The following is a 14,998-nucleotide window of genomic DNA, read 5'->3' on the forward strand; positions in this document are numbered from 1 at the left end:
AAGACCAGTTACAAAAGTTTGCATTTGTTTGTGATATTTTTAACCCTTTTAAGTTTCTCCTCAGGGCGACAGGTGCGCTGTTCTTACAATGAGTTCATTGCCACCGTGACAAACTGTCTTGGTTACGGAATTTGCTTTATCTGCCCAAAGGAGCACCAGCTGCCACTGTCATTTGGTAAGTGCACTGGATCCCTTAAAATTGAACTACTAGTCCAATAACCGTATTTACCCCCTCTCCCCCTCTTGGCCTGGCCAGGGTACACTGCAGCAACTCACCAAGGCTTCTTCAGCAACACTTCCCAAGCCTGTGAACTTGACAGAGGGCAGTCAGTGCTTGGGAACACCCTTGCCTCCAACCTCCCCTCCCAAGTCATACACCAGCTTGACTTGGACATATATCTCCATTCCTTCATCGTCACTTGGTCAAAGTCCTTGAGCTCCCTGCTGTCAGCATTGTGGGAGCTCCTTTACCACATGGACTGCAGTGGCTCAAGAAGGAGACACACCACCATCTTCTAAAGGACTAGTGATGGACAATAAATGCCAGCCTTGTCAATGATGCTACATCCAGAGAATGAATTTTTTTTAAAATACTGCCACTAATGGGCTATACTGGGAAAATCAGAAGCTGACCATGTGAGGGAGGTCTCTCACAGGCCTATTGTCCACCCATCTCTTGAAAATACCCCAAAGGGCAAAACAATCCTAAGAATTACAGCTATCAACAAAACTTTAGCAGGGAACACTTATCTAGAACACACACTATGCAAATATTCTTTTTCGTCAAAACAAAATGTGAGGTAGCAAAACATTTAAAGTAGATGGGATTTATCAAGTCTTTAGCATAACACAAGTATTCAGTTCATAATTGAACCTAAAAGTAGTTTATAATTGTAAAAATATTAACAAATATCTTTAAAAAAACATCAGCAATGTATAATGTCTGACTCCTAATCTTTTTGCTGCTTGCTCATAGGTTGGTTTGCGAAATGGGCTTATGGCATTGAACTTTGAAACAGGAATAACTGGATAAGATTTTGGGATTAGATCAGGGATAGTGTTTATTTGGAACTTAGTGCACTCCATACAATTGAAGTGAACTGAATTTTTTTTTGGTATATGTAAAAATAATACCTGGCTGGAAGTATGCTGTAAAACTAACCCAGTTTAAATACGCCCAAAATTATTTTGCGTTTTATAGAGCATCAAAACCCAGAAATTGTGCTATATCCCAGCCCATGCATTACATACCCCAGCACTCATGCATTACCCACTGCAGGACACATGTGCCCATTGTATTACCCATTGCACAACACAACCCAGCCATACATTATCAGCTGCATAACACATCCCATCACCCATGCATTAGCTACTGCGCAACACATTCAAGAATCCATGCATTACATAGAAACAGAAGTAAACAACTCAGCCTCTCAAACCTGATTTAATTAAAGCATGGCCAATTTATATCTTAAATTCCACCTTTGCACCTTTTTTCCATAACTCTCAATATCTCTGCCCAGCAAAAATCTATCTACCTCAGTTTTGATTTTTTAATTAGCCTAGTCTCAATAGGTTTTTGAGGGAGAGAGTTCCAGATTTCCACTACCCATTGTGTAAAGAGGTGCTTTCTGACATAGCTGTTGAATGGCCTAGATCCTAATTTTAAGGATATGTCCTTTGTTCTGAACTGAGAGGAGATGGTTTCTCTCTTTCCACCCTTTCAAATCCTCTAAGAATCTTAAACATTTTAAATGCATTACCCATGGTGTAACATACTCCAGCAACCATGTATTAGCTACTGCACAACACCCAGTACCCATGCATTACACATGGGTGTAATAACACACCCCAGCCTGTACAATTCTCTCTGCATGACATATCACAGCCTGTGCATTAACTTTTGTATAACACATCCCAGTCTACATACCACCCTCTGTATATAATTCCCAACTTTATGTTACCCTGCGTAATACACACCAGCCCATGTGGCAACCTCTGCTAAACATACTGTGCATTGCCCTTGATCTAATGCATACCAGTCTATTGCCTACTCTGAGAAACATGCTTCAGCCTATTTATTACTCTCTTCGTAATGTTCCCCAGCCTATGTGCTGCTCTCTGTGTGGGCTACATTAAGTTGCAAATTCATTCTGCATTTTACCCTCAATGCAATACACTTGAAGGAAACTATTTATTTCCAATGCCTCATTTTTTGAGATTGTTTTTCTCTCTTTCCCACCCTTTCTCTCTCAGCAAGTTGCTCAACAATGAAGAGGGCAGAGAGACAACATGCTTCCAGGCTTCTGCCATTACAATGTTTCAGTCAATAGAAAGAAGATACCCAAAAGAAACTTGAAGTGATGCTATCTTCCTTGGGAAGTGATTTGCATTTTACTTCCTTATTCCTCCCATCCATCAGAGATTGGGATCTTATTACATAGGGGACTGGCTACACTTCCTACCGCTGCAATAGACAATCCATTCATGCACTAATGTGTGCTCTCACTGGGCTGCCTTACCTATTACTCTTAATGTATACAATCTTTCAGTTGGGTTTACCATGTTACTGTAGCTGTCAGCTACCATTCACATTTGTGCCATATATTTCCATTTGGATTAGGATCTTCCCTCTCCATTCACAGGGGGCAGAGTTATTCAGCAGTAAGAGAAGATGGGACAGATATGATGCAGGGTTTAGTCATGTTATTTTCAATCCTGCATACATTTCCATTGGAATGCCCTGATTTACATCATATATTTATTCAGAGTAAACTACAACGCTATTTGTAGGTCACCGATTTAATGACCAATAAACCATTAGCAGTTCAATGACAGAGGTAAATTAGTCATCCTCCTCTTTTGCTGTGGTCACCCACGTATTTTCACCACCATAGGAACCTGATTTAAAATGAGATGAGTGCAGTTCCTCAGTGGGGAGACTGTTCCCCAACCCTGGGCCCCATCTGTTTAGACAGTAGCATTGTGACAATATTAATTTTTCTTCAGTGCTCTTTGTCTGATCTCCACATTGGACTGCCTAGAAATGTATTGCTTTGGACTATTGTCCTTGCTCAATGGTTTTTCTGTGCTGGAGAGGTCCAAGGCCATATTGTCTTCTTCAGCTGTGGTGCCACGGTTGGTTATGGGCACCCGGTCTGTGCTGACCTCTGTTTGTGATGACTCAATGCTGCTCGCCACATAATCCTCTCCTTCACTTTTAGTTTTCAGTGTTGGGTCAACAGATTTTTTATGCATTCCTAGATTTTAATTAAAGGCTGGTTAGTGACGGCCAACTCCCCCAGACCTCTCAATTTATACCCCTTTTTATTTTATTTTCCAGCATATTTCAGTTTTTACTAAATCATTCTGATTTAGTAAATATATCTGGTAGATATTATAACAATTCACACAGTAAGCCTCTTTCTTACTGGCTGTAGAATTGTAGAATCTTACAGTCCAGAATGAGGCTATTCAGCCTTTGAAAGAGCAATCTTTGAAAGAGTTATCCAATTAGTCCCAATTCCCCTTTCAATAAGGTTCCACACAAGAGGTTAGTAAACAAAGTTAGAGCGCATGGGATTGGGGGCAATACACTGGTATGGATTGAAAATTGGTTAACGGACAGAAAAGAGAGAGTAGGAATAAATGGGTCATTCTTAGGTTGGCAGGCTGTAACTAGTGGGGTACCATAAGGATCAGTGCATGGGCCCCAGCTAGTCACAATCTATATCAATGATTTGGATGTGGGGACCAAATGTAACATTTCCAAGTTTGCTAATGACACAAAACTAGGTAGGAATGGGATTATGAGGAGGATGCAAAGAGGTTTCAAGAGGTTTTGGCTGGTTAAGTGAGTGGGCAAGAACATAGCCAATGGAATCTAGTGTGGAAAAATGTGAAGTTAACCACTTTGGTAGGAAAAACAGAAACGCAGAGCATTTTTTAAATGGTGGGAGATTGGGAATTGTTGATGTCAAAAGGGACCTGGGTGTCCTTGTTAATGAGTCATTGAAAGCTAACATGCAGGCATAGCAAGCAATTAGGAAGGCAAATGGTATATTGGTCTATATTACATGAGGATTTGAGTAAAGATGTCCTGCTGCAGTTGTATAGAACCTTGGTGAGACTACACCTCGAGTATTGCATACAGTTTTGGTCTCCTTACCTAAGGAAGGATATACTGGCCATAGAGGAGTGCAACAAAGGTTCACCAGACTGAATCCTGGGATGGCGGATTGTCCTATGAGGAGAGATTGAGGAGACTGGGCCTGTATTCTCCAGAGTTTAGAAGAATGAAATGTGATCTCATTGAAACATACAAAATTCTTACAGGGCTTGATAAGGTAGGTGCAGGATGTTTCCCATTGCTGGGAGATCTAGAATCAGGGAACATAGTCTCAGAATAAGAGGTAGGCCATTTAGATGAGGAAGTATTTCTTCAGAGGGTGGTGAATCTTTGGAATTCTCTATCCCAGAGGCTGTGAAAGCTCAATCCTTGGGTATATTCAAGACAGAGACCGATAGATTTCTAGACATTAAAGGATATGGGGATAGTGTGGGAAAATGGCATTGAGGTAGAAGATCAGGCATGATCTGATTGAATGGTGGAGCAGGCTCGAGAATGACCTCCTCCTGCACCTATTTCCTACGCTCCTATATTCTCTCTTCATTCCTCACAGCTTTGCAAAAGTGTATATTCAATTAAATCCTGAAAACCACACAGAGGAAGTTCAGAGGTGAAAGCTGAACTAACCCATTAAGTTTCCACAAACTGTTTAAAATGAGCACACAATCAGGAGGACCGTGTAATGGTGTTTCATCACTTTACTGATTAATATGGCTCAGGAACTTCCCTATTTACTAAATGTCTAGTGTTCAGGACAAAGAATTTGGATTGCAACAACATAATCATATAAATTGCAACCCATAGTTTTAAAAAGGACCAGAACCTCCAGTTCACCTGGGATGGGGTAGGGTAAGGGACTGCTGAAGCAATTTATTACCACCCTTCATGCATTCATGACAATAAACTTCAGCGAGGAATATGCAATTGACAATTGTAAGGAGCTTGTACAGTGTCCAGCAAATTGTATCGGCTTTTTGCTGCCATTTAAAAAGATAACTGAATCATAAGGTGGAATGAGTTAGTCTTGGGTGGTAGCACAAGACAGGCAGTAGTAAATCGGCAGACCGTTTTGCACCGCACTCCATTTTCTTTTCCAGGGTGTGAAACAGGCTGACGATTCATTTTAACCCATTGGTGCTACAGCCTGATTTTATGTGCCCACCTCTCCCACCTTCCCATCCCCAGTAATCTTCAATTGCTTACCAAGCAGCCATGGGGCACAAGATCCTACCAAACCATTTTTGCCGGAGTTGAGTATGGATTCGGGCAGTGGGATGGAGTGCCTGACCATGGCACCGTACAGTCCGTACTCGGCCATCACGCTGCTCCTGCCCCAGCATTTCTCTCGCTTCCTCCACTTTGCTCTTCGGTTCTGAAACCACACCTGAGGGGACATGGGTTGGGTAAACTTTATCTAGAAACTTTAAATATCTACTCCGATTGCATCTCATCAGTGGCTCTCCATGGAGCAAGAATCTTCAGTCAATCATGCCATGTGGACAACCCTACTTGGCCTCCTCTTGAGATCCTCCCACCATCATAGATGCTAGTGTCAAGTTATTTCAGTTCAGTCCATGTAGTATGAAGTAGCTGAGTCCATTGGACACAGCAAAGAAATCAGTCATAGCTCAGCGGTGATGACCTGGGGTATCCGAAAGTGCTTCATAGCCAATGAAGTGTAGTTGTTGCTGTACTGTAAGAAAGGGGATTTTTTTTTATTGTTTCATGGGAAGTGCATGTTGCTGGCAAGGCCAGCATTTCTTGCCCATCCCTAAGTGCCCTTGAGAAGGTGGTGGTGAGCCACCTTCTTGAGTAGCAAGCTTGTACGCAGCAGGACTCCACAAACAGCAATGTAATAATAATCAGATAATCTGTTCCATGTGTTTGTCAATGGATAAATTTGGCCAGGACACTGAGCGAACTCCCTGCTCTTCTTTGAAACAGTGCAGTGGGATCTTTTACATCCACCTGAGAGGGGCAGATGGGGCCTCGATTTAAAGTCTCATCTGAAAAATGGCCCCTCCAACAAGGCAGCACTCCTTCAAGCTTTAGGCTAGAAAAATAGTTTTTGTGGTCAAGTCCATGGAGTAGGGCTTGAACTTACAACTTTCAGACTCAAAGGTGGGAGACCCTTAAACACAGCTAACAGGCTCATTAGGGAGGAAGAGAATGTTCTCATTATCATTTTAATTTCAATGTTGGACCTCAAGTGATTAGCATTAAGCAATCGCATCCAGTTGGATCATGACTGAGATTTTACATGTATCTGGGAAGTCCCAGGAACCCCATTTCCTCATGGTTGGTGATGACCTGCAAGTGAAATTACCTGTATTCGGTCCTCAGCGAGCTCTGTCTTCATTGCTAACATTTCTCTGGCATAAACGTCTGGATAATGAGCCTCGTTGAAAGATTTCTCCAGTTCCTCCAGCTGGTGAGCTGTGAACACAGTCCTGTGGCGTTCAAAGATCAGACACATTGGTCACACACAAGTAAAGAGTAACAGAAAGGAAGAAATCTTGCCTTTGTACAGCACTTTACCCAATAAGAATACCTACACACATATTCTGCACCACAACTCGGGGTTTTCCAAGGCACTTAACAGCTAACTAAATACTTTTGAAGTGTCACCACTATAGTAGTGTAGGGACAAGAATAGGCCATTCAGTCCCTCGATTCTGCCCCACTATTTAACTAGATCATGGCTGATCTGCATTTCAACTCCATTCCTTTGCTCCTTATCCCTTGATCTTCTTACCCAATAAGAATGCATACACACATATTCTGCATCACAACTCTTTCAAAGCACATTTATGTAAGGGATAAAATTGCCCTTGGCTCATAACGCGAAACGGGCGATAGCGGAACCTGCCCTGCCCGGGTTGCTATCTGCCCCAGTGAAATCAACGGTGGAAGGATATTGAGTGCTGCGTAAAACGCCAACGCCCGTTTTGTGCTGTCCTCCAAGACTGATTCCACCTCCCTTTTAAATACTTGCGAAAAATCAGTTCACAAAAAAACCAAACAGTCCAAATACCGGGGAATGGGATGTACAGCATGTCATACAGTTGTTAAATAGCAGCAGAGTGGCTTTGCCTTTATCTGCCACTGGGACTGGCCACGTTATCCTAACCACAAAGCACTACCATGTTAGCCCTCATGATTGTCTTGTACATGAGCAGTCACGTTAAACTGCTCCGCTGCAGCCTTTTTGTTTCACGTTGCTATATATATGTAGATAATCAAAATGGCAGCAATCTCCATTACCTTTAAATATTCATACTGTCCATTTCAAATTGCTTCAGTATATATGTAAAAACATAGCATCTCAACATAGGGAGACTTCCAAACCTTCAAACTGTCTAACTCCCAAAAGCAGCTAAGAGAGGAGAGCAGAGCTTTAACTTTAACCCATACTAACAGTCTAAACCTAAAAGGCACAACCAGCAGCAACAAGTTAATTATAAATTGCCAACGAATTAAAACTATTCAAAGCTCTCAAACTAGGGGAAAACCGCTCCAATTATCTTCCATTTCTAACCGCCACCAACTTCCCCCTCCCCCTGTCGGCTCCCCAGTCAGCACCGACTCCGAATGGGATATAGCTCCACCAGATATGACTGGAACCAATGCACAGCCCTGGCACAGTGTCGATAACGTGTTATGCATTGGTGGTTCATACAGCTATCGTGGAGGTCGTGTAACGTCACACCGAAGGCAAGATACCTGAACCCTGGAATAAAAACCAAAAATGCTGGAAATACTCCGCAGGTCAGGCAGCGTCTGTACAGAGGGAAACAGAGTTAACGTTTCTGGTTAGTGGTTGCTTTGTCTCAGACTACTTTCCGACCTGAACCCTGGAGCTGTGTTGTGGACTGCCCGCGGTTGCTGCTTCACTGATATATTCTGTCCTGCAGCCAGTGTACCCCTTTGCAGGCTGCGGGACACTGTTGGCCAAGCCAATAATCTGCACTTCCTCCATGGAGGGTCCGACTCCCTCCTCCAGCCGCCTGACGCCGTCTGAAGGTGGGCAGGCTGGTGCCTGGTACTCAGTGTTGACCAGTGGCGGGTGGCATCGGCAATGGTCATTATGCTAGTAGGTTATATCAGTTGACCTCGCACATATGGATGCCAATACAGCTGAATCATTGACCATTATCAGTGTGCGTTTTACGCCCAGGGTCACTGGTAGGCTCGCTGTGTTACAGCGTCTAGTTAGGTCCAATTGTTTTTTAAATGACTGTATATAAGATTACATGATTTTAAAACTGTTTGAGATCACATTCCATGATTGTTCACTGAGCAGCAAACAGAAGGAACTGGATTCAATAGTATCAGTTCCAGCGATTAGCAGAGACCAGGGAATCTAACCTGGCACCTCTTGGGTCTGTGTGGCATTTTGATCTCATCATTAACCCAGAATCAAGAAGCTTCAATCAGAGGATTATATACCACACAAAGAGGCCATTCGGCCCAACCTGCCTGTGCCAGCACTTTGACCCCAATTCCAGGCAAACTACAATTTTAAAAAAGACGCCAACTCCAGCACCCTTCTGCAGTGCACCTCGACCCCATCTCCATTTAGTCAGGGGTTTCAACCGAGCTCACACCTACCTGTGTCGCCTCTTCTTCCTTTTCAACTGCGACGCTGCTGGATTCTTCGGGTCGTTGTGATCGCACGACGTGTTCTCGTCATCTGGTGCCAGGGAAGGGATTAAACCAGGGTCACTGTTAAATCCATCAAAGTCATAAATGCCCAGCAAGAACAAAATCCCCAGTGTTGGAGCTCGGAGTCACCAAAGCTGATTTAGCAGGGTACAGTAGCAAAGAGGTTACATTACTGAAGGCTTCCCGCGTCTAGAGACGCGCAAGGCAGACAAAGTACATTCTTACACCTGTTCCCAGAGCTTGCTCTTTCCCGGGATAGGTCACCACAGCCTGAAGCTTTGGGGGACACCACTCCACATCACCTGGCCGTGTTGAAAGGATTTGCAGGCTGATTATCAGCTTGTTTGACCACATTATGGCCGCACCTGCCCTGGTCATCAAGTCCTGGAGTGTAACTCGAACCCGGAGCTACCCATTGCAACATAAAACCTCCCTCTTACTGATTACTAATCCAAAAATCATCCATTCGAATCCTGCCCTGGCAGCCTGAGAAGTTGAATGAACTTTAAGAAGAGAAATCTGGTATCAGTAAAAGTGACTATGAAGTTGTCCACTTGTTGCAGAGACCCAGCTGGCTCACTGCTGTCCTCTAGAGAGGGAAACCTGCTGTTTTTAACCCCTTCTGGCCCTAAATGGAACCCCAGTCCCATGCCAGGGTGGTTGACTTTTAACTGCACTCTGGAGGTGGCCGAACAAGCCACTCAAGGCAAACTAGGGATGGGCAATAAGTTGCCTTGCCTACATCCCAAAAATTAATTAAGATGAAATATGTTAAATATCAATACCTTTCTATCAAAACTTTGTGTACCTGCATACTTCATTTGATCAGATGAATGCGTTTAATGAACCTTTTGCTCCGGACGATTCTTTCGCTTTAGTTAGCTTTCAAACCACAACCAGGTGTGCAGTGTACTGCACCGTTTAGAGAGCAGGTCGAACTCTCTCCCAGAGAAGGCACATCAGGTGCATGTGCGGCTTCAGTCAGGTACGGGCGGGTGTACAAACCGGGATATTACCTAGGGTAATTAGCCCTATACCCTCCACTCAAATAAACGGCGGGGCACTCGCAGTTTAAACAGTAGGTCTCATTTCATTTACAGTGCAGAAGGAGGCCATTCGGCCCATCGAGTCTGCACTGGCTCTCTGAAAGAGCATTCCACCTAGTCCCACTCACCTGCCTTATCCCCGTAAATTTATAAATAAAATTTCACAGATACTAATTTGAAGCTCCCCAAACCCCCTTTCTTATTAATACTTTCATCAACATTTTAAAATCACGTTTTGCATTTTAAAGATTTCATTGCCTGAAAATGAATCTAGTTTGCCAACGTCTGATTACAAAACCTAACAGCAAATTCCAAATCTTCAGTTGAGTAGGAAATGTAATATAGATACTTAAAATATTGATTTTAATATAAAATGTAGTCATTATTATAATTTTAATATAAAAAGAAATACGGTGGTATCCATACTGTAGTCTGATATTTATCTCTCTGAAGTAACTAGAAATACCAACCTAATATACACACCCCTAAACTAGCCTTAATGTATATTAACTATCATCCCGTCTAATTTCTCTTTCCATTCAAAGTCCGTTTGGTTTCTAAAGCCGCCTGCTCCACAGTTTTTATTATCAATGATAGAATAAAATCCAACAATAATTCGTTTGTTGGAAGCGGTAAACTGACTGTCTCAATACCAATCTGAAAATTATCCCCACTGGTTGCCAACTGCACAGGATTGCAGAATTCCCCCAGAAGTAAAGGGAAGGAAGAAGGGTGTGGAGAGAGGGAGCCCAACAGCTCAAAACTACAGACTGATTGGGCAGCTGCAGACCAAGTGAGCAAGTGTTGGAGATAGAAATGAGTCCAGGATTGGGGTCCAGAGCTTTTATCAAAGATGACTAAACCTCATGTTCTCTGTCCAACTTCCTCTGTATTTCCAACCTTTGTTTCCAATGTTTTCCGCCTTAAAGAACACTACAGGTATACATTCCATATATGGAGAGAATTTGGCTCCACATCTGTCACAAACTTTATAAACCAATTAGGATACGGCTGTTTGGAAAGGTACAGAAGCTGTTAGATAAAAAGAATAGTGTTTATATACCTGGCTCTCACTACCTCCGGACATCCCAAAGCGCTTTACAGCCAATGAAATACTTTAGAAATGTTGTACTAATGCAGGTAACGGGCACAGCAAGACCCCGCAAGCAGCATTGATATTTTTTAAAAGCCAGATCATGTGTTATAGTGATGTTAGTTGAAGGCTAAGTATTGACCAGAACTGGGAGAGCTCTTCTTCCAAATACTGTGTGGCATCTTTCACATCCATCCCAGAGAGCAGACGAGGTTAACGTTTCAGCTCAAAGGCGGCAGCCTCACCTGGGACAGTGCAGCACTCCCTCAGTATTGCACGAGAGGCTCAACTGTGAAGCAAGACGGGAATCGACAACCTTCTGACTTTTGAGTTGAGGGCGCCGCCCACTGAGCCCCTGTCTTCTACTTACACCTTTACCTGAAGAGATTGCTACCTGTGGCTGGAGTTACAGGTAGGATAAGGGGACTTGCATCTATACACACAGAGAGGGAGGTAATGGGGGGTGGGGGGGATAGAGAGAGAAGGTGTGAGGGAAATGGGGACGGGTGGGTAGAGTGTGGGCTGCTGGATGGGGTGTACAGACTGAGTGCTGCTCGCTTTTACCGGAGTTGTTGTGTAGCGCCTGGTAGTTGTCGAGCAAGGTGACCCTCCGAAGCAGCGGCATGCGGCTGTGCAGGGCGGCCGGGCGACCGTGCAGCTCGGACAGCACGTCCAGGAAAGCGGGTCCGGGCGGGTGGAAGGCGCTGAGCGAGCGGCTGCACAGCAGCCCCAGCCCGGCGCTGAGCAGAGGCGGCCCTTCCCTCGGGGGCGCCCCTGGCGGCGGCGGCGGCGGGGGACCGGGGTCGGCGGTGCTTTCCAGTCCCAGCAGGTCTGTGATGGCGAAGCCCCTGGACCGGCTGCTCTTCTCCGACTCCTTGGCTGTGGACAGAAAATCCCCTAAAAGCGGCTTGCATTCAGCCTCACAGCTCCCCTCTCTCCCGGTCATGATGCTGAGTTTCCCTGACTCTCTCTCTCTCTCCCCCACCCCCCAGCCCCTTTAAGGATCCTGGTCAGATCAGGAGTCCGGGTGCCAATTGCAGGGGGGTTTTTCTATCTGCCTCCCAGCCCAGCAGGACGCTGTCCAGGTCCAATCAGCGACCAGCCAGCCCCCACCCCAATCCTCCTGGCCAAGCTGCTCCCCCTCCCCCTCGCCCTCCCCTGCCGGCTGACATACCAGCACTGTGCCCAACACATTTTACAAATCGGATCAAGGTTATCACAAGAGCGGGGGCCGAACAAATTTCCCTTAACTTCTTTTTAAAACATCTGTCAAAGAGGCTGCGTCCTTTTTTTTTAAATTAAAAAAAAAGTGGCCCTTAATATTGCCGGTATTTACAAAGTAATTCTGAACATTGTCGCTTTGGTCCAGCTCGTCTTCCCTAGTTATCCCTGACTTTCCTTCTCCCTCGCGTTCCCTCATCTCACTTCCTCCTCCTCTCACTTACTCAATGTTTCAACGGACAGTCTGACCTGCCAAGCGAGGGATTGGAAGTAAATTAAACTTGATGGGACTTATATGATTTGCTTTAATGTAAATACGGGGATCAGAGTAGAGAAGGATATTTACATTTCTTCACTTCGTAATTGGTCTGATCAGGGGGCTGTGGACCTAACTCATTCTTTCCGTTAGAAATTCCGCTTGGCCGAATTCAACGGGATTGATCAATTTTTGAAGGGGTTTTTTTTTGCACTTTAAACTTTATTTAGGATTTTATAAAAAAGAATTCGCGGGGAGGGAAAATGTTCGAAGATGCAGGTAAAGCCTCTTGGACCTTTTTTTTTTCGATTACTGGGATCTACATCCCCTCTCTCTGCAAGTCAGTCCGAAAGAAAGGCGTTTAAACTCCGGCCTCAAGTTTAAAAAAAAAATGACCAATCTGAAAACTTCTGGCTAAATTTCGCCAAGTGTTTTACTGCCAGAGAGCAGTTGGGTTAGTCAATCTCCTTTGAGTAGAGGGTCTGGAGGAATTAGAAATTGCAGCGGGGGAGGCGGGGGGGATGTTGAAACTTGCCCAGCACCCGGACAAGAGCCTCCCCAACATCTTTCCTTTTCATTTCAGGCTCCGGTGCCATTATTCGAAAACCCGTGTTGCAAATCTTTTGCGGGACGGTATCTGACTCACCTTGTCTGGCAGCACATCTGCGGAGAGGAACACAGTTAACGTTTCGAGTCCGAATCACCCTTCAACAGAACTAAGTAAAAATAGGTGAAATATAAGCTGGTTTTCGGACTGGAAACGTTAACTGTGCTCCTCTCCGCAGATGCTGCCAGACCTGCTGAGTTTTTCCAGGTTTTTTTGTTTTTGTTTTGGATTTCCAGCATCCGCAGTTTTTTTTTGCTTTTATCTGACTCACCATAACCCCCTCTTGGCCGAGAGAAGTCCCGGCAAATGTGAACAAAAGCATGTTTGATGTCGCATCGTGTGACTGAAGTGTGCTAACTGGGGACAGGGGCATTCCCTCCGTAGGCCTTTACGAACGCACGTTAAACCCTTTTGTGCTCCACCGCCTCTTTTGCCGACCTGTTACAGAGTCCTACTCAATTTTACCCAGATAAATGGAAACATGTCTCTTTGTATAATGGGGGAAGTAACGGCTGCCCCAGTCATGTGGGTAAATGAATTATTTGCATTTCGATCGACATCACAAACAACATCAAACACTCCCTCTATAGATCAGTCCCAGGAGCAGGTAAATGCGGCAGAGATTACCTGGGGGCGTGGGATAATATCTGTTTAACACCCCCAAGTAAGGAAATTATACTTTCTACTTAATTATTCCAGGTTTGCGTATAAATCCCAAAGAATTCAAATAATCTCTATACCGGTGCACTGCAGGCTATTTTATGCCCGGTGTTGTTAACCTGAGTCGGTTATAAACTGGTCAATATGATCTCATTCACAAAACTCCAGACCTGTTATTATTGGGCCTTGGAGGCGGTGCTTTCACTTTTCTATTCCAGGAAGCAAGAGGATTTTAGTATTTAAATCAATCCAAAACTAAAGGTCCACAGGAGCCAGTGTTACCTCGCAATTTGCGCTAGAATAATTGTTAAACAAATCATTCCAGGGAGAGAAGAAGAATAATTCTGGAAAAGTCCGGAAACAGAAAGGACCACTAGGGTGTTTTGAGAAAATGTTTGTTTTTTTTCCCCCCTGGACAATGCAAGGACTGAGAGCGGGTTTTCTTTAGTCATGATTAGATTCTGTACAACATCACTAATAAGCAACAGCACTGAACAGGTTTGGCCTAACAATTCAGACCCAGGTCTTTGCTCGCTTTGCATTATTTTATATAATTGGGGAACACATTTTAAGCGCTGCCGGTGTCTTCATTAGTGATTAGGCGGTTCAGGGGGTGAAAACTCGGAATCACTTCCCCCCTCCACACACACACACAAAGATAGGGGAAATCTGTAACGCTGTGCCCCAAAAAGGCCACATGAGGGACAATTGAAGCGTTCAAGACTGATAGTCATAGGTATTTGTTATGTATAAGGGAATCAAGACATGGAGAGCAAAAGCGAGAGAATAAAATCAGAAACAGCTAGAAATGCTCAGTAAGTCTGACAGTATCTGTGAAGAGAGAGTCGAAGTTAATATTTCCAGTATATTACTCGGGTGTAAGATTTACAGCATCCGCGGTATTTTGCTTGTGTTCGGGTCTTTGACCTCTGGTCGGAGCAGGAAAATGGGAGTTAAAATGCAGGTCAGCGATGGTCTAACTGGATGGTGAAGCGGGCTGAACGGCTGTGCCTGATGTGAATGTGCTGGTAGAGAAGGTGCGAGAGGGGAGCGCTGTTCACTCGGGGCTGCTTCCTGCTGCTACGGTTTTGACAGCCTGGCCCGTTCAGCTGACCAGGCGGATGATAGTAGCTTATATACAAACTGCTGCCAGCGGATCTCCTTTGCTTTGGTCCACTTCTGCTAAACATGCAGATTAAAAAGAAGGTCCCTCAGATAAAGATTACCACAAGAGGAGCGCGCATCGACCTCCCATTATTAAAAGAAATACCCAAATCTCTCTTTACAAGCTGTTCGCCGGGATTAACGAAATAATAACTTT

General features: G+C 44.3%; 1 protein-coding gene across 1 annotated transcript; it reads right to left on the minus strand.

The window, feature by feature from the left end:
* Positions 1-1,266: 1,266 nt before the first annotated feature.
* Positions 1,267-11,936, minus strand: LOC144690077 (visual system homeobox 1-like). The gene is made up of 5 exons (XM_078557585.1): positions 11,498-11,936; positions 8,741-8,822; positions 6,456-6,579; positions 5,333-5,513; positions 1,267-3,260 (listed from the first exon to the last, which is right to left on the minus strand). Exons 1-5 carry the CDS (start codon positions 11,877-11,879, stop codon positions 2,995-2,997), a joined length of 1,035 nt encoding a protein of 344 aa, XP_078413711.1. The 5' UTR covers positions 11,880-11,936; the 3' UTR covers positions 1,267-2,994.
* Positions 11,937-14,998: the final 3,062 nt, after the last annotated feature.

This window comes from Cetorhinus maximus, chromosome 14 (genome assembly GCF_964194155.1).
Source record: "Cetorhinus maximus chromosome 14, sCetMax3.hap1.1, whole genome shotgun sequence".
Lineage (NCBI taxonomy): Eukaryota > Metazoa > Chordata > Chondrichthyes > Lamniformes > Cetorhinidae > Cetorhinus > Cetorhinus maximus.

What these genes read in the sequence shown, in the direction of transcription:
- LOC144690077 (XM_078557585.1), bottom strand. Translation starts at nt 11,879, where the DNA reads ATGACCGGGAGAGAGGGGAGCTGTGAGGCTGAATGCAAGCCGCTTTTA. An exon ending in GGCGCTACACAACAACTCCG is followed by an intron (nt 8,823 to 11,497) that starts GTAAAAGCGAGC and finishes CCCTGGCACCAG; the next exon opens with ATGACGAGAACACGTCGTGC. An exon ending in TTGTGCCCCATGGCTGCTTG is followed by an intron (nt 3,261 to 5,332) that starts GTAAGCAATTGA and finishes ATTAAAATCTAG; the next exon opens with GAATGCATAAAAAATCTGTT.